Raw genomic sequence first — 19,969 nt, 5'->3', positions numbered from 1 at the left:
TACTAAGGATCTTTACGAACTTTGTAAACTTCTATCAGTCAGAAAATTATTTATTTTGTCAACAAGTTTGAGATTACACAAAACTTTACCCTATAGCCCAAATGAACATATGGGCAGGAGGAGGAGGTCTAAGGTCGCTCCTATTCATCAAAGCAAAACATGCTTTGCTAAAAGACAATTTTACATAATTTCGGCAATGATATACAATAAACTAAATGAACAATTAGACATCCACAAACTCAGGAAATACAAATGCAAGACCTTAATCACAGAATGGCTTTCTCCGTTAGACTATGATGAAACAGAAGAATTCATAGGTAACCTGTAATTTGCTACAAAAATAATAAATAAATAAAAAAGTCGAAGGGTTGAGAACAACAATAAAGTATAAATCAATCTATATTTAAAAGGATAAGATGATAAGAAAAATAAATAGTAAGTAAATATTATTACGTATGCCATCAGTAATAACCATTGCTTCACACACACACGCACGTACACACACACACTCTCACACTCACACACACACACACACACGCACACACACACCAACGAACACACATATCAAAAGAACTGAAACTTCAGCTTTTCTAAGTTTTAGAGTAATGTTTTGCTTTTCTTTCTTTCTTTCTTAATAAGTATATCAAGATTGTTTAACCAGGCCTAAGTAAATATTATGTTTTTGGAAGAGCGGGTCCTCCTGCCACAGGCTTTTCTAAGCTTACTAGGAGGGTCCCAGATATGTCTATTATTAGAAACTAGGGCTAAGTAAATAAAGAATTTTTTATTTTTTTATTTTTTATTATTTATATTTTCGTCATCTATCAGTAACTAAGTATATTCCATGAAGAATTTGAAAAAAATATCCAATGTACAAATTTGGCCTTTCTTCAATTTTATTATATGTATTGATTGCGTTTCATTGAATTTATTTATTAAAAATAACTTAATAACTTGAAAATATATAAATAGATAGTCATCTGCGTAGCAACACTGAATTGACTTCTATGCCGTGGTAATATTGTTGAATGAATATGAATTGATTGATCTGCTGTCTTCTGTACAACAATAATATTAGTTTGATTTTGTTCTTCGTGCACATAGCTACAAAAGGAGCTCACTGCAGATTAATGTCATTTTTTATTATCTCCATGTCGATCTATCCTGTAGGAAATATATTCTATAATAAAAACCCTATTTTAACTATCAAATTATTATCCAACGAAATGGCGGTGCGGTAATCATTCCAGCCGCGATAACCGTATTTAAGCTTTGGTCGTAAAGTGACAATAAGGCAAGCGTTCAGGTACCTAAGTTGTAGTTATTTACCAAGTTTAATTAACTATTTAAATCATGAACAATAAGCTGTCGGCCTCATAAAATAAATACTAGTTTTCCTTATGCAGCTGTTGCAGGCTCCACTCTAGCAAAATAGTCCATGTATATTCAGTTCTCTCATCTACCTCGATACAATACTGGCTTGAAAGAAAGAGCCGCACAAAAAAACATCTTTTTAATCTGTAATACGGATTAGTATAGGATAGTACGAATGAAGCACAGGGATGAAGCCACAGATCCTCTACACTTTTTGAATCATTGAAAATCGACCTCGCAAAAAGTCGATTTCGATACTAAGAATTGGAGCCAATGTAAAGATACATTTTCCTATAGGTAGTTAGAATAAAAGCTTGCAAAAATTCTCCTGTGGGCACCTCACTCACATACGTTGAACACTTCCCGTCTCCCTCTCTTTCATCTCCGCATGTTCCCAGATACGTTCAGCCAAAAAAATCACCAGCGCAAAAAAAAAAAAAATTAAGATTTCGTTGAGATAATTTACAACCAGCCGCTTGCGGCACGTGACGTCAGCCCCCCTTGGGAATGCTATTGTTGCCTGTCAATAAGGCTATGTGTCACTTCATCGCCTAATAGTACATCCATTGGAGGATATGGAGCGGTCCGATTCTAGGGCGGAACCACACGCCACACTATGAACATAGTACCTTATGCAAAATAAATTCCGGGCGTATCTCTGACTTTGTAGCTAATCCAGAGATCATAGCTCCTTATTTTCATAAAAACGCCTATAAGAGCATTATATGCCAAAATTCACATAATATTAAAATAAACCGTTATCTTCTCGCAACAGCTATCTTTGGCAAAAGATAAAAAGGGTCACACTGCGTTATTTTTACAAAGCAAAATATATCCACATTACCCACCGAATATAATAATAGAAGGAACAATTTCGTGGTATTTTTGAATCAATTGAGCCTGTTATTTATTTCAAAGAATAATAACATTGTTTTTTGCGCAGGGGTACGGGTAAAAAAACGTGTAAAAACGTTGAACCACTTTACTTAAACAATTAGTAGGTACACATATATTACCTCGATGATAAGTAACGATTTTATACATAGGTATATGTATACAGTATGCTACAAGTTTTCAGATGAACTATAACACGCTTAATTCCTTTTATTATTTTTGTATATACTATAACGTTTTAAAAGTCAGGAATTTAGATACAGGTAAAAAGGAAAGAATATCTTTTGGAATCTCAACATTTCGATTCCACTAAGCGGCTTTTTGAAGCTTCCTGCGTATGAAATGGTAAAAGCTCATTTCGATAGAAATCTGTCGTAATACGATGATAAATAGAAATTGCAATTGGAAATGTACAATATTGAAACAAGGAATTTATCTTACATTCTAATACTTACGTGTAGTATGTACCTATCTAAATAACTAAATAGTATCTATTGAGTGTCACGTTATATGATCCATTTTATTGATTACCTATTATATGTTTTTGTTCATATCAAAGGAATGCTTCTTGATTCCGAAATAGTGAAGTTAAGCTTAGATATACATATTGTTATATCATTAACAAAGGTATATTCTGGTTTGACTTGTTGTGGAATTGCCTATTAGCAATTTGTTTTTTAGAATTTCACTATATTTTTGGCAATAATTTCAAAGTTTACATCCTATGATTAATCTAAGTATTCCGTAGAATTTTCATTTGCGTGATAAAGGATTTCAAATATATATTTAGTCATACAATACTCACAGTATTTACTGTTTTACAATTCTACTAAAGGATACTATTTCAACAAATTTAAACCACACCACTTCTGCTCGACGCTAATATCTCATCTCATAGAATTTTACTTAGACCGTCGCAGCGGTACTGCCTTCCCGGAAATCGAAACTTTCCACCCGAGAAAAGGTTTTTGTAATACCCAAGCTCGTATGCAACCCGCCACATCGAGATTGACCGCAATCCTCCGTCTGATCACATAATTCCTAGTGTAGGCCCTTTGCAACCTGAGCTTGGGCGATGCAATATTGTACGATGCGGCAATCTATCCAGATAAAGCTGTAGCTATACGCATAGTTAAATTAAGGCTGCCTTTACTGAGATATACTATTTTTCATGTACCAAATTGGTTTTTTCGGGATTCCTGAGAAAAATTGTGTAAATTTATTAACTACTCTCAATTATTTTACAGTTGAAAACACAACAAAAGCACTGTACTTGATTAAAATACATTTTTTATTTTATTTTAATATTTTTCATCAAGTTATACTTGTAACGTAAGTAGCACATTGACAATCACATTGTGTATTAATATTTGAAGTACAAATATCGTTACAGAAGAACCTAACATTAAGCTGCCTAAAATTTTAGCAAATTCGACACTATTACCATCGCATAAAGCTCTACGAGAGATACCTCTATATCCAGATGACTGTGCTATATTTCTATGCCACGTTGTAACAATTTTAACTGTCACAAAAGTTTAAACTTTATACGTAATATTTACTGTTATTGCTGCTATTTATTTATGTGATTAATGTTCTCGAAGTCGTGGAAGTCGTAATCCAGATATTTTTAGATTGGTCCATAAAGGCTATTGGTATTATTATTAATAAACCAAACTTTGGACATATCCTACGTCAAAATTTTATACTTTTTTTTTGTTGAGTCGACCATTCTTATTCTTAGCAAGAAATATATTTTCAATATATACTTTTAATTGGCTGGCAATGAACCCCAAATCAACTATTGGAAGAACTATATTTCTATCTCACTCATACTCAATGAGTGTGAGTGAAATGGACGCGAAACTAAAATTACAAAATGTTCTGTATTTTTTATTACATTCCTATTTTAAATATTGATAGTGGGGCGGGTATAGATCTTATCGCGCTAAAGAGGCTCGGACAGCCCTGATATACAAATGTAGAGGTATATTTAAGGCAATAAAGTTTTATTATTCTAATTACAAACAGTTGAAAAATAATTAAATTATTTCTGAATAAACATATGTAATACTTATCATGTGACACAGCAGTCCAAGGCCTAGTTAATCTGGACTAAAATATAACTCTGTTATATAGCTACGTGATTTAGCTATATTTTGCAAGTTAGGGAGCTATCACGCACTTAAATTATGATGCAATAAATAGGTTATGGTATAAAGAATATAGCCAACTATATTCTCCGTCTTTTACAAATCCTATATATACACAAATTTCTATAGAAACAAAGTAATGGATTACATAATATTAGGTAAAGTGTATGTACTAAACTTGAAAGACCTAATTAATTAGGTATTGCCTAGCAAACAAACTACCTGTAAATGGTAAACGATATAGTAATTGAAATAATGGACAGCATCGTAACGTAATTAAGTTTGTTTTATCGCGTCAAGGGATAGTCAAACCCCTCTACGACATTGGCAGTTTTAATGGTAACTTTCACAATATTTTAATTTAATGATAATTTAATTCTACAATATTATGTAATAAGTATTACATATATTCATGTACAGTCAACAGCACATCAAGACCATGTCTTTATTAATATCTATTTTATATTATTAAACACGTGGATATAATAGTATCTTTGGAGCTCAGATTGTAATTTATTAATTACTAGCATTCGATATAGTAAAACTATAATAATAAATAAATAAAATAAAATAAAAATCAATAAATATATTAGGACAAACACAGATTGAGCTAGCCCCCAAAGTAAGTTCGAGACTTGTGTTATGGGACACTAACTCAACGATGCTATATTTTATAACAAATACACATACATAAACATCCAAGACCCGGGCCAAGCAGAAAAAGATCATTTTCCATCATGATCCGACCGGGAATTGAACTCGGGACCTCTCGGTTCAGAGGCAAGCACTTTACCACTGCGCCACCGAGGTCGAAAAATAAATTATACACGTAAACCATCTTCAGGAATCACACTATCTATTGGTGAAAACTGCATTAAAATCCTAAAGCATGCATAGGGACAGACGGCGGGAAGCGAGTTTTTATATTATGTAGTGATAATAAGTACTTATTGTTTTTGGGTATTAAAAAAATATGTTACAAGTATGGATATTTACATTACTTACATACCACTTACGTAGTTAGGTAAATCACTAAATTTCATTTACTATGGATCTAAAAATGTACTCGTTTTAATTTATTTTCAAATACAAGTAGACATTTGAAATGTATATTACAGTATTTATTTATTCGATAAAGTTAAAAATACTCGTAAGCTAAAAGAACAGTTAATTAAATCAGACAGAAAGAGCTTTTCATTAAAAAAATCAGACAGACAGACGACGGTTTGATCATATTTGATTGCTCAGTGAAATGGAATTACAAAATAATGATAGAATAGAATTACCGTTTACTTGGTAAATCAATTATTCTTTCAAATTATGCAATTGATCAGATTACATAAAAATAATGATTAGAACAGTACTAGTGTGTATGCCACGTTGTTTACTTGTCACGTAAGTGGTGATTGTAATAATCATATGAAATGCGTTTAGGCGACTTAAATAAAATCTGACACCAGTGTTAGCAATAACACACTCGAAAATATGAAGATCAAAAAATACACATCTAGGTACTAGTAACCATGCATTTTAGAAGGTATCCACTGTGCACTATCATGCCTTCTTTTAGGTTCTAGAGTATGTAAGTAAGCATTTGTAAGCATTACATAAAGTATACCTACGTAAGTACGCATGATGAAGTATTGATGGTAATGAATAGAACCAGTCTGTATCCTCCCATATCGTACGAAAAATCACTTAACAGCTGATAGGCAACAACAACATTTCGAAGAGAGTTGTAAAATCATAAATCTGCTATCTGTTTAAACAAGTGCCTGGGTTTGGTGCTACACAGATGAGGAAACGCTTAGATAAAAAAATTGGTTATATATTGATAATTTTAATATTCTGCTTGACCTTCCCTCTATAAGATTCGGAAATGTATGGTAACTCTTTCCATGTACCTCTGTCACTTGCCATTTGACTTTTACACAATCCATCCATCTCTTCTTCGATTTTCCTCTATTCTTGTTGATATCTTTAACTTGATAATAAAAAGTAATACACGCAAAGAATGTTTAATAATAATTATATAAATCATAGACCGTAACAATTTTCATTTTCGTGATGTAATTGTGCACTTTCGTTATTTTGTGCCTGTCTGGTGCCTTTCAATTTTTGTCTTCATCCCTTTTAATATTCAGCGCTTTATTTCACGGGTCCGACGCTAATCACAGCCGTTTATGGTCCCAAAGAGATACACCGATGTCACTGACGTAATGGGTATGATAAATTAACTTATCTTTAGTCTTCAAATTATGAATAACTGTATTATTGTGCAGTGTTATTATGCAGCAAATGTATATGCATGTATCAAAACTATTAGAATAGATATGGATAAATTTTACTTTATGAATACCTATATCAATTTTTTTTGCTAATGTATTTAGCTGGCTTCTCTTTATTAAAAACATAATCCGCAATTCATTGAGAAACAAAAATAGTAACGAAATACAATAGTGTTGAACTAAGTTGCTTATGTGAAAACAATCGGAAATGATATATGAACTTAAAATTTTGGCAGCAATGCGTGCTCCACAAATGCACGGGGTTATTAACCCCACAAAATCTTAAAGTATCACTTTAGATGAAACTTGTAAAACTGGCACAAGCTCAAAAGCCGAACATTTTGTTCTACGTAATCTTTTACTAGAAATATTACTTATTTAGTGTCTGAGTAAATGAGCTGTTTATTGAACATTTTTGTAAATTATAACATTTGCACTTGTATTTTTATGGCTTCACTCCGTGGAAATTTCAGGAAGTAGGTACCCCATGTGTTATTAACATAACTAGAGATTTGTCCAGTATATTTTGCGTAACAAACATTTTCACAGCCATCCAAACTTTATCATTTATAATATAGCAGGATAATTTATAAGTAAACCTACCTACTTCATATTGATTCAGATGAACTTTATATGAAAGGAAATGTTCGTCATCATCTTTCCATCACTGTTTGATGAATATATATTTTTTGTTAATTCATTCACACAAACTATACATCTATGCTTCCTCATTTTTCAAAGTCGTTTCAATAAAACCCAATAATAACGGCTTCCTTTCGGCGGTGTCATTAATTTCACGGTTGGCGGTTTTTCGACGAAGCTCTCATCCTGACCGTTTTATTGTAATTTTATTGGCAGTTTATTGGAACTCCCTCTTTCTGTCAGTTATTCTTTGTACCTACACATATATTGAAGTTTATGCACACATGTTTATGCGGATTATTCGTACTTCAAAAAATACACACGCATAAGAATTAAAACAAGATGCCTGTGAGATCGTATTATAATATAACTAATGTACTCTTTGAAGCTTGGAAAAGCAAGAACATGACTATGCTAAATATACAAAATATTATTGATATTTATAATTATTATTTCCTTGTTTTGCACATGCACGTTTTATCGATGGAAAGTTTGTTTTTGTTATCTTTATTGTACGTACATTTGGGATTAAAAACACCATGATGGACGTATCTCGGAAAGTATTATTTGAATTTCGCATTAACTATGTAATAAGTTAATGCAAAATGTAAAAAAGATTGGTTGAGGATATAAAATATGAAGAGATAATAAACAGACGTTTTGACGACGACACATTTATAATATTAGTTATTAATTAGGAGGGCTCAACTTACTATTGAGAACCTATAACCACTTTAGGACCTTGATCTTCCTAAAATGTAATCAGGCAATATTTTTCTTCAAACGTTCCATTTAGATTATGTCCTGAAAGGCTCCGCGTGTGAATGGAGGATAGTATTACTTGGCTGAATAATCATAATTCCATTTATGGGCATCGGAGCACGAGACGTAGTGACCCGCGAGAAATGCGACGGTATTAACGACCCTGCAGTATAAACCAACCTATTTTTATAGCTTAATCTGTGTATAAAAAGATTAAAAAGCGTATTAAAAAATTGTTTTAAAAGGATAACTTAAAATCATGTATATGTTTCACCACGATATATTGCTTACAACCCGAAATATTAACATTAATATGTTATGAGCGGACGCACGAATTAAACGCGGGAGAGAAGGAGAATTAAAGCTAGTAACATTATGTAATACACGCATCTCCACAGTAGCCTATATTTTAACTCGGATCGATTTTGTTTTATACTATGTAATGAAGTATGAATATGGATGCTTACGGTGGCAGCTTCATACGATTCACTAATTTTATAGGTAATTAATCCACCAACCAAAGCCCAAGATGGCTGCTGACATTTCGTCCGATTACTTTCTTACAATAGGCCAATAAAATTAATATAACGCCGCCTGCTGGTGAGCATCTCGTAAAGCCGCGATGATCATCGTACATTTCCACATATTCAGTAAACCAGTGTGTTCTCCTTGGGACCTAGGACTATACACCCACCTTATTGTACATATACAACTACAGTCACGGTAATGAGATTGTGCCCGCATGATTTTATTCATTTATTTCACTTTATTACAAAAACATGTAAAAAGTGGACGTAATGGCTTTCTACCAATTAAACAATTGTTAGTTTTCCTATTGATCTTCCGGTAAAAATACTGTTTGCGTAGACAAAACGTGAAGAGGTCACAAACAAATTTAAATATTTTTATTTATTTTATAGGTGGTATTATATAAAAAAGGTATATGTACATACCTACCTTTTTAATTAGACCTTATAATACCCTATGTACATAGGATATTGTATTATAGACATAACAGGAACATGTTGTTTCCCGAGTAACTCCCTGCAGTTAGTAGAATTACATCTTTATTATCGAGTGATAATTTCTCGTTACAATTTTAAGGCACTCGAGGGCTGTTCGCTCGTAATTTTTTTTACAGCGGGCCATCTTCAGTAGCTTCTTGACTTTGGATGCCTTTACTGTAAATAGTGATAACAAATGTCAACAGAAATGAAATATACTAGCACTGAAGTATGAATCTTGGACGGCTGATAAATGATATATGTATATATGTTATTGCAATTAATTATATCTATTTATTGCATTTTTTAAAAGCGAAATAGTGCATCAACGTATATGGGAAGCGGTGGTGGTGTAATGGTTAAGAGGCCTGAGGATCGAAAGATCCCAGGTTCGAATCCTACTCGTGCCACATGAGTTTGTATACCAATTTGACTCATGTACAGTAGTTTTCATAGATCACCACTTACTTCCGGTGAAGGAAAAACATCGTGAGGAAACTTGCACACTTGTTGATTATTAACTTGTGTATGAAATTGAGAAGGCAATGACAAACCACTCCATTAATATTACCAAGAAAGTTGTTACGTGTGTTTCATTCCACGTACTGACCAAGACCCTCAGTCATGAGGAATACAACTATGAAGAATAAAAGGGAAAAATCACAATATGCGTAAATATGTCTATAATGGCTTCCTAGCGTATGGCTGAGCTGGGATACATTTCGGCACGATCTCATTAGATGATCATGACACGGCATGTATAAATATGTGAATTTTTTCCGAACAAAGTTTTCTTTTCTCTCTCTTTTTAAATACATAGTTTCTGCTTCTGCCCTTGGGAATTATTAGGTACCGCTTTTTGTCATGGATAAAATAATAAAGTTGGAATCATGTGAATGCTTTCGTCGTGAGTATTGATCGATGTGATTTTATTTGTGGCGATAAGCTGCGGTGACACGGCGATAGCTTGGTATCGCGAGATTATCTGACACTGTTATTATACACAGAATTATATTACGAAATCCCGGTTTCGCAACACTTTATGAGTGCTAAACTTTTATGCCGTAAGAGTAACAGGATGGACCGGATTTTTACTAGACAATATTGAGTGTAGAAATTGGTTTTCCCATTCGAGATTTGTATGGTTCTTATAGGCTTAATCGGTATGTACAAAAACTGTATAATTTTATTATGTAAATCGACCGCCAAACAAAGATACATTATGGATCACCTTATGGTCCGAACGTAGGCGGATACCACGTAAACGAGATGATTTAGACAAGTATCAAAAAAACCGAAAAACTTTCAGACTAGATCTGACTAAATATACCTAAAGAATGGAGACATGTTTTGCCCAGCAGTGGGACACTAGATACATAACAACCAATTAGAATAATAAATAAAAGAAGTAGTTTTATTTTGTAAGCTATCTTTTATGGATAAAATTATAACCCATATTACATGCAACACGTAACCCTTGTTATTCGTATTAGTACCTACCGTTAATTCTGTTGTAACATCGCAAAACAAAATAAATTACAAAGGCCTTTTTAAACGAGGCTACTAAAAATGTTAACTTGGTTAGACAAAAACAGGTTCTACGTTTAGAATTTCACGTCGTCTTTATAATCAAATCATGGTAATGTCGGTTACGAGAACAAACGTATTAATATTAAGCGTCCTTTTGCAAATTAAAAGGTGTGTTGCCATGTCATAGTGCTCGAAGGCAACATGGACTAAGCGTTGTTGTAATTTGCGAATTAGGTGATTGCGACCTTGTGGTGATAAACTCTTCGCCTCCCTGCAAGCTATCAACTAAACGCATACATTACACCCAATCGCCTATTTTCTCAAGGTCCCGTTCTGCCACGGTTATTTTCGCATTAGACTGATTTACATGATTATCGTTCCTTTCGCAAAATACGTCCTCACTCGACTAAATTTATGACGCCATTAATCCACTTAAACAAACCGGCCTAAATATGTCACGCGTTTTATTTACGCGAATTTTAACAATTCAGTATACCTACTGATGAAAAGTCTTACATACAAGACTTTTTCAAATAAGTACAAAATAAATTATTTTTCTTCAATGGCCGACAAGACTCCTGTGATCATGTGGTCCAGTTATTTCAGGGCATGGGCGATCACTTCATCATCGGGTGGACCGCGTTTGCCGACCAGTCATAAAAGTAATGCTTTTTTCGTCAAAATAATCAAAGAATACTAATATTTATCTACCAACGCAGCATTCGTATATCTTATATCAATTTATAGAATATCACACATTTTCTTGGCGTGAATATTCATGATTACACGCACTGTATTTATATCATTTGGCATATTTGTATTATATATTTAAGCATGTTCAGAGTAATTCTGGCAAATGTTAAGCACACGACTCAACGTAATAATAGCATTAAAACACCCAGACGAGAAGTAAATATAATTAAGTGTCGCTCGTAGTTTGTGAATGTGTGTGTGATGCTCTGAGCTCGAACGGTATACTCTCTAACTCCAAAGGTAATTTACTCGTTCAAATGATTAATGCTTCGAAACTGTCTTCGAATTGAGTTAGAAAACTCTAAAAATAAACCGTGGCTTATTTTACTTATTACATACATACTTCGAAGTTTGTCATTGATTTACTCTTCCAACAACAAGAAGTAACAAAATGCCCAAGATAATGTGGAAGCTTTACTTCGAAATTGTTACCATGAATGATGATGATTATGATTATTACCATGATCATGACGCTGACATGTTTATCTTGTCACAAAATATTTTTTTAAATATTAAAATCCATTATCACACTGGGAGGACCTGCTGGACAAAGTTCTCCCCTATCGCTTTCTCTCCTTAATTCACATGTTATTGGATACCATAAATCGTAAATTTCATCATTTGATGTCTACAATTTCCTTTTTTTTTTTCGTTGCAGGACCGAGAAAACAGAAGACACAGTATCGAGCAGCAGCAATCTATCCAACAACGCAGTCCGGCACAAAATAGTGGTATTAGGCGCTGCCAAAGTCGGCAAATCATCTTTGATCACGCAGTTCCTATACAACACATTCTCTCCTAAATACAAAAGGACTATAGAAGAAATGCATCACGGAGACTTCAATGTATCCGGAGTGAGGTTGACATTGGATATTCTAGATACGTCCGGGGCGTACGAGTTCCCGGCAATGCGAGCTCTCTCAATGCAGTCGGCGGATGCTTTTATCCTTGTGTACGACATCACTGATGCAGACAGCTTCGCAGAAGTGAGGGCCCTCAGAGACCAAATTCATGAGACTAAAGATAGCACGGCAGTGCCCATCGTCATAGTTGGAAATAAAGTCGATTTAGCTGAAACAGGGGCGCGACAGGTAAATAATATGTCGTTTTAACTTAGTTGTAGATTTGAACAAAATAAATAGTGAGATGTTTAGTATTGTTATTATGAGGAAATCTACTTAAGTTTATTATTAGAAGATAGACATAACAATAAATTTTATCCAAGAGCACTTTGCTATTTGAAACATTAATTCCAAAGTAATCTAAAAGATGGAAGCGGTTTTCAAACCTGACGCGTGTTGTTAAACAAGTGCCTAATTTAAAGTGAGATACTGCAGTCTCGACACAAGTCCAAAGTGTGTCATGAAACATGCCCGTATCTGGCTTTCGTTGAAGCATTCTACATTGTAACATCGGATTTCACACAATAAGTTCAGTAACGTAACACGGGACAGATGACAGCAATCCTGGCGTAGTCCCGCGGGGCTACAATTCCGAGAGATTCTTGCCATTTCTCCATAGTAAATATTAGTCGTATGTCAATCAGGCTTTTACGACACCGTACCCTATTCTCAGCTGAATTGACGAAGGATCCGTGTTTACTTTCTCTAATAACACAGCATTCATCGCCATCGATGTTGAAATTCTTTACGCCCGACAACCAATAAGTAATCTCTTTCGGAAATTCAAAACGCGTTCTTTTATATAAAACTTACATTTCGTCTGCCAACAACTCTTTTCTTATTTTCACGATAAATTCGTATGCATAAGTGTACCTATGTTACAATGGGTTGGGATATTACTTTTCATTCGGCTTTGTGCCAAATATCTAGTAACATACTGTTATAACGTGTGAACACAAAATGTTGTAAAAAATTCGCTAAAAGGGAAATATTATAACTGCCTGCAGGCATTATGAATATTACCAAATATATAGATCATATTTAGTGTATTCTTGGCATCGTAGCAGCCAAATCGATTTAAATCCGTCTTTTTTTTAAAGACAGTTTAATCGAGAGTTTTCTTAGCTATGTTTGGAAAATGTGCGTTCAGCCGTTTGGTAACTTTAGGCTCTTTTCTAGCAGATGAGATATGCCAGCAACTTCGGAGAGGGGGTTTCTTGAATGTTTAATGTTTTTAATATTCAACGATTGTCATACATTCGTATACTTACGTACTAACTTAAGATACACTACACGAGTGATGCCTCTATCACCCACCAAACATTACTTAAGTTATATAATTAGTTAATTTTATTATAAACTGCGAATTGCATATTCTCTCGCATCAACATCATAGTAGTATCTCATGGCGGTAGGTGTGGCTCTCTTGACTAGGGATTTCCAGGCAAAACGATATTGCATAGAAATATATTACAGTCAATGTAAATATGCCAATTCCATATTGCGTTCAGGAGTTTTAATTTATAGCTATCTTTTTATTGATTTTAACTAGAATTTCTTGCGAATTCGTATCACATTCCTATATGAAATATTCGTACGTTTTCAGATATACAGAATATATATTCTGAGAAATTACAAATAAAAAAAATCTTCAGAAAACCCGAGGATCTGAAGGAATACACGAGTCAGCTCTGCAAAGATGTTTGTCTTTAATAGAGTAGGAAAATATCCCTTGAACTCTTTGATTGAAGTATAGTTAGAAACATACAGGGAGGAAAATATAAATTTCATGTTAAAAGCGTGCTGGAATTTTCCCGAGTGTAAAACAAATTGAAAAACTAGTTGAAACAGGAATCGGAGCTAACGTCGGACGCGGGCGTTATATGGAAAAGTTAGTTTTACTAACGTGCTCGAGCGTTGGATGCAGCGCTCCGGTAACTAGAGTATTGGCGAGCTAACGTTATAAAAGTTAGATGTGTCGTTTCCTCAGCATGGCGTCTGGCAACCAGGGTAGTCCGCACTGTGTCGCTGATGCACAATATCCGATCTAGTGCTTCAGCTCACAGCGGATTACTGTTTTTATTGGAAACAGAACCTTAGCCTGGGCCCATATTGATGTATACTGCAGTAACTTTTTCTTTTAGTACCAGTCTATGAAGAGGCTTTCAAATTATATTCTACTTTATAATAGTTAACTATTTATTTAGCTATGAAGATTGGATACACATGAATATTGTAATCTTTCCTTCGTAATGTATTGTATGTATTTTACCCCGGGGCCTTCAAGCTCAGGGGCTCCCTTGGACTCTGACTCTACAAACTATAAATAGAACTAGTGAAAGTATAGTTCACCAAAAAATTCATGTCCAGTCGAGTGTATTAACACAGATCTACGACGAATACTGAGTATTTTTTAATAGTAGTAGGTCTTTGCATACTGGCTGATTAAAGTCCTAACCGAGCCTTTGGTCCGGACACAGCTCTATGGCCTCAAAAGCCAGAACAAGCGATATGTTATGTTTCACTGTAACGCCTATAGCTCGCCTTTTCCTTATTATTTGGGGCAATGATAACATCAATTTCGTCGTCTGCTAAATTCACGCTTATTTCCCAAATTGCTTCCCATTTCGATAACGCTTACGTGTATTTAATAGGTTAACATTTTGGCTGTGTATTTGAATAATAGAGGTCAAAACATTGGGCATTATATTATAAAATATACTTTTCGAAGACATTAATAATAGCTAATAAATATATTTATAAATATATGGCATTTTTAAGTAAAAAAAATATTGAACATATGTTAAAAATACTCAATAAATATTTAACTTTCTAAAAATAAAATCTATATACGTAATTAATTGATTTTATCGACAGGTTGATCGCACGAGCGCGATAAAGCGGAAATGAGATTGTATCGACTTCTCGGATCATACAAGTAGTTTCGGCTTACAATCTCGTGGAGGATTATTCCCTAATACCATTAACTATGAGCCTACGTCGCGAACTTGGCTCGTAACAACTTAGCGCAATAAATTCCGGAGGTGCTCATTAAACTCCTCGTCAATTTCCACCGAGTTTCGAATTGTAATTGACACGATAATTACAAAACAATTTCGTGTCTTATTGAAATAAGCAAATAAAATAGCTTTTCTTTTGTGTACAGAGTGAATGTCATGAATGTTACAACAAACAGAAATTAATTATATAAATGTGTAACATAGGGTGTATATTGAAAATATTTTATTGATATTATTTTTATAAAATATGTATTTCGATTAACTCTCTCTCTCTCTCTCTCTCATTGAGGAAAACATTTTAAATAATGTTCTTAGTTCCAAATATATTTTCTGTAAATTAACTCAATTAAAAAATTACTTGCTTTTCAAAACTTAATAAGAATTAAGCTTAAAGTAACGTTATTTACCGTGTTCCCTCCCATCCCTACGCACACAAGGCATTTCATTCGGCAAATTGGGCAAATTTATACAAAATCTAATTAACCTACAAACGAACACGCGTTGCTAAAACGGCAGAGTGATTTCCTGGAAAATTCCAGCGATAAACGCTACAATTTATCGATGGAATTGCCATTTGGATTATTCAAAGTTTCTACTAGTATAGTTTTAGACAAATTAGTAGCTTGATAATATCTGTTTACTTTACCATATCTAGCGTTAGTATATAGATACACATACATTATGTTTTGAGTGTAATTGTCATAATATATATACTTTATATTTATTGTTTTGAGAACTTCTGTAACAAGTATTTCAACATAATTATATATGTCAATCTACTTCAAAACGAAGAATGACAAATACTAACTAAAAAGAAGAATGAAGTTCACCACAACATAAGCATGTTGTGGTGAACTTCATGCCATACCATCAGCCCTAAAATCTGCCGGCAATACCATTATATAAATTCAAATATTTCATCTTTCAGGTGGAATTCCACACGACCGAGTCTGTGGTGACCGTAGATTGGGAGAATGGTTTCGTCGAAGCTTCCGCCAAGGATAACATCAACGTGTCGCAGATCTTCAAGGAACTGCTGGTCCAAGCTAAGGTTAAGTACAACTTGTCCCCAGCGCTGCGGCGACGGCGACGGCAGTCTCTGCCCACGGGGCCACAGGGGCCGCCTGGGGCCAGTCCCACCCCGCCAGCCCACCAGCCCCATGTCCCGTCGCCGGCGCAGCTCGCCCACCTCCAGCAAATCAGAGAACGACACAATAGCAAACGCAATTCGTGCATTATCTCTTAAAACAATATTAAAATTTCGTACAATATACCTCAAACAACCTATTTCGATTCTTGATCGAAAAACTGTGCAAAAAATGTTATAGTATCTTTATATCATAAAATCTAGTGAAAAACGTCCTTCCAAGTTTTCAAATTTAAATTTATGTACTTTTCAATGCAAGAAACTTGCTATTTTATATGATTTCTATTTTGTATTTTTATCTCTACTTGAATTTGTTTCAGAATATGCGTTTTGTTGATTGATTTTATTGCAGTCCAGAATTATCAATTTCGCATTTGAATTCTGAAACATCACTGCGAACAGATCAAATAGTAAGGTTATATGTACGTTTTCCAAAAATATCATTTCTGGAAACATACAAAAACAATGCAAATTTTGTGAATGTTACAATTTGTTGAATAATTCATACAAATTATACGTAACAATGCGCGATAAATCTACGTGGGTGTGTGGCAATAAACATCTATTAAATTGCACGTCATGAATTAATACAATATTCTGTGCGCATGTAAAACGTTTTTCATTCGCCGAGAACGATGACGACAGCGAACCTAATAAGATTTTTATCACTTGACGTAAAATTCAGCTTTGAACAGTACATCACAATAATGAAGACGTTCTTCATTTTTAATTAAGATTTCCTTTTCCTTGGTATACTTAATTCTACTTAAATCAAATAACGCCAATTTAAGTACTAGTTAAGATATAGGTGTACTTTAATTAATGTTCAATTTCAAGATATGTATGTAGAACAAAGTGATAACTTAGAATGATGGATCTATTGTGACTGGTTTGAAGTAAGTTTGTAATTCTAACTTTTGTATGTAAGTTTCTGTAGCAGTCTCAGTGGACACAGCCCCATGAAATTGACTGAGCATATATGTCTGTAAACATTTATCAAATTAATGTATTTGTATCCTATCCTAGGTGATGTGGTAGAGACATGAAGTTATACTATGACTATGTTGTGTTTAGAATTGTTTAAATATATAATACTTACCAGGTATCTATTTTAAAAGAGCGGTATACGAGACGCGGGAAAATGTTAAACGTTAAATTTTGTTATTTATACAAATGTTCTATAAAAATTGGTAACTTTTTTGGTACTAAACTATTCAATATCATCAACTTCAATCTTATCACATATTTCATTAAAATTAATATCTTTTGGGAACACTAAATGATAATCATAACTTGGCAAATTAGTTATCGTAACTTCGCTTATAGGTATGTACTTCAATATATTATTACGAAGTTTAGATTATATATAACTGGTTCAAACATTATGCTGATCTGTTGAGAACAAGTAAACTTATTAATTTCTTTCTTTATTTTTAGACTACACCGGTTGGCGTTTTAATCTGCCACTTTTTCAAAATATGTTTAGTAGCCGGGGGCAGATTATGGGGAGAGATTAGGGGTTCTTCAGCAAATTTTTAATTTTTTTAAACCTGGCTATAACGATCAGTGTTGTGTTAATACAAATTGGCAATACTGCCAGCCTTCCGAGTACTTTACCGCGAGATGACTTCTTGTTGGTTTGACTGTTTCAGTATTTTTTTTTATAAATAATTCATTAATAAATAATATATCCTACTAAGTTTCTTAATAATGCCCAAAATAAATATAAGTTCTTGAATTGAATAATAAAAAATATAGTTATTTCATATAGATTTTCCTTATTTCCTAATTTACCGAATGTTTCAAATTATGAATGTGCCTTTTTTACAAAAGTGTTTATTCTTTAGTTGTAGAAATCGATAAATTTTAGTTTTTCTTTAAACTACTTTCATGCTTCATATAACCAAATGTATTTCAACAGGCACATGTATTTTCCGTATTTTTTGTGATCAAGTATTGAGTGTTAGTATTTAGATATAAATATAATATTAACACTATAATAATTTCAGTGATAGTTTTCATAAATATAGCCTCCTTAGATAATATACATGTGATGTAAAATAATATTTAATCCCTTATTCCTTATAGTTTTCGTATACATTTTATCATTTACAAGATACTTTTATACATAATGTGTAATTTATATAATGTTTATATTTTATAAGTATCTTATTTGAAAACAGAGATTATATGGAAACTGGGCACAGATGGATTTGAAATGAGTAGTTTACCTATGTATTCTTTCCACATTAGAATTGAATGTACCTAATATTTACAAATTAATTCAATATACTTATTTTATGTGTTACAGCCAAATAAATTTATACAGAATATAATAACTTTGAATCTAAATAAAAATACTTCCGAAAAGGTTTCATTTTCATTAAACTAGCTTAAGAAACCAAATTGAAACATTTCAATTTATTATTTGTTTATGTACACAACATAACAGTGTAAATACACATAGTAAAAAGTATAAATGTGCTACAGCTACTTATTTCATGTTGTTATGACAATACATTGAATTATTCTTATATAGTCGTTTTCCTCATCGCTGAGGGTCATGGCTATCATATTAAACTTAATACACACAATAACTTGCTGGTCAGTAATAAGGGAGTACGTACTTAGTTCACTACGGCTACGTATCCCTGTCACCTCATACGACATCCGCGGGTATATATGGATCTATTTTAGGGCGGGGCCACACGTAAATGCGGCGCAAGTCTATTTCTAGTGTCAAAGTAGATACAGTCAGCATTCCCCGGCTACAAATCAAGCGAGACAATAAAGCCGGATCTGTTTTATCTATTTTTACGAGTTGTGCAGGGGCCGCCCGGGCAACAGTAACTTCTAAAGCTTACAAGATCCCATGACAGTTTGACTTTAGTACAAGGAACATCGCTATTTGCCGTTTATATTTACAGTGAACATTTTCGTTACTCCTTTATACTCACACAAACTTATTGTGAAACTTGTGAGAGCGAACGCACCTGATAAGCCACCGCAGTCCACGGACACCTGCAACAAAACGTAATTAGAAGTCACGCAATAACGAATATGAGCAAAATTTTAAGTTAAAACTTTCCTACCCCATCTAGGTGACTATTATCACGGCACGATATCGTGAAAGTTAAACTTTACAAGACCAACTTCCTAAACTAATCGACTGCTAATAGATTGAAATTTTAATTAGAGCCAATTTAAGATAGACATCTTAGAATGGCTGTATAATATATGCCGCATAGAAAAGCGGAAGCGGGCTCTTACAACGCTGTATGGCTGGGGAAACAACCAGAAAATCACTCAGATAAGAGAGGTCGAGAACGTAGATTTACTAAGAAAGTGAGTAATAGCTTGATATCAATTTCGTTATAAAAATCTAGAATATTTTTTAAACACGATTTTAATTTTGAATTTGGAAATTAGAAGTCGTCTGTCAAAACGAGAATGAATCCAATAAGGGGCAAGCGTGAGTTGCCTTCGAGTGGGAGATGAGA

General features: G+C 33.6%; 1 protein-coding gene across 1 annotated transcript in view; it reads left to right on the top strand.

The window, feature by feature from the left end:
- Positions 1–19,486, top strand: part of LOC128683727 (uncharacterized protein) — a 30,571-nt gene extending 11,085 nt beyond the window's left edge. Inside the window, exons 2-3 of the mRNA XM_053769637.1 lie at positions 12,059–12,491; positions 16,251–19,486. Coding sequence (XP_053625612.1) covers positions 12,059–12,491; positions 16,251–16,568 — 751 coding nt within the window. The 3' untranslated portion in view covers positions 16,569–19,486. The remainder of the gene's footprint in view (positions 1–12,058; positions 12,492–16,250) is intronic.
- The last annotated feature ends 483 nt before the right edge of the window (positions 19,487–19,969 follow it).

The sequence above is a fragment of the Plodia interpunctella genome, chromosome 3 (genome assembly GCF_027563975.2).
Source record: "Plodia interpunctella isolate USDA-ARS_2022_Savannah chromosome 3, ilPloInte3.2, whole genome shotgun sequence".
Taxonomy (NCBI): domain Eukaryota; kingdom Metazoa; phylum Arthropoda; class Insecta; order Lepidoptera; family Pyralidae; genus Plodia; species Plodia interpunctella.
This window is presented reverse-complemented; position numbering and strand designations above follow the sequence as displayed.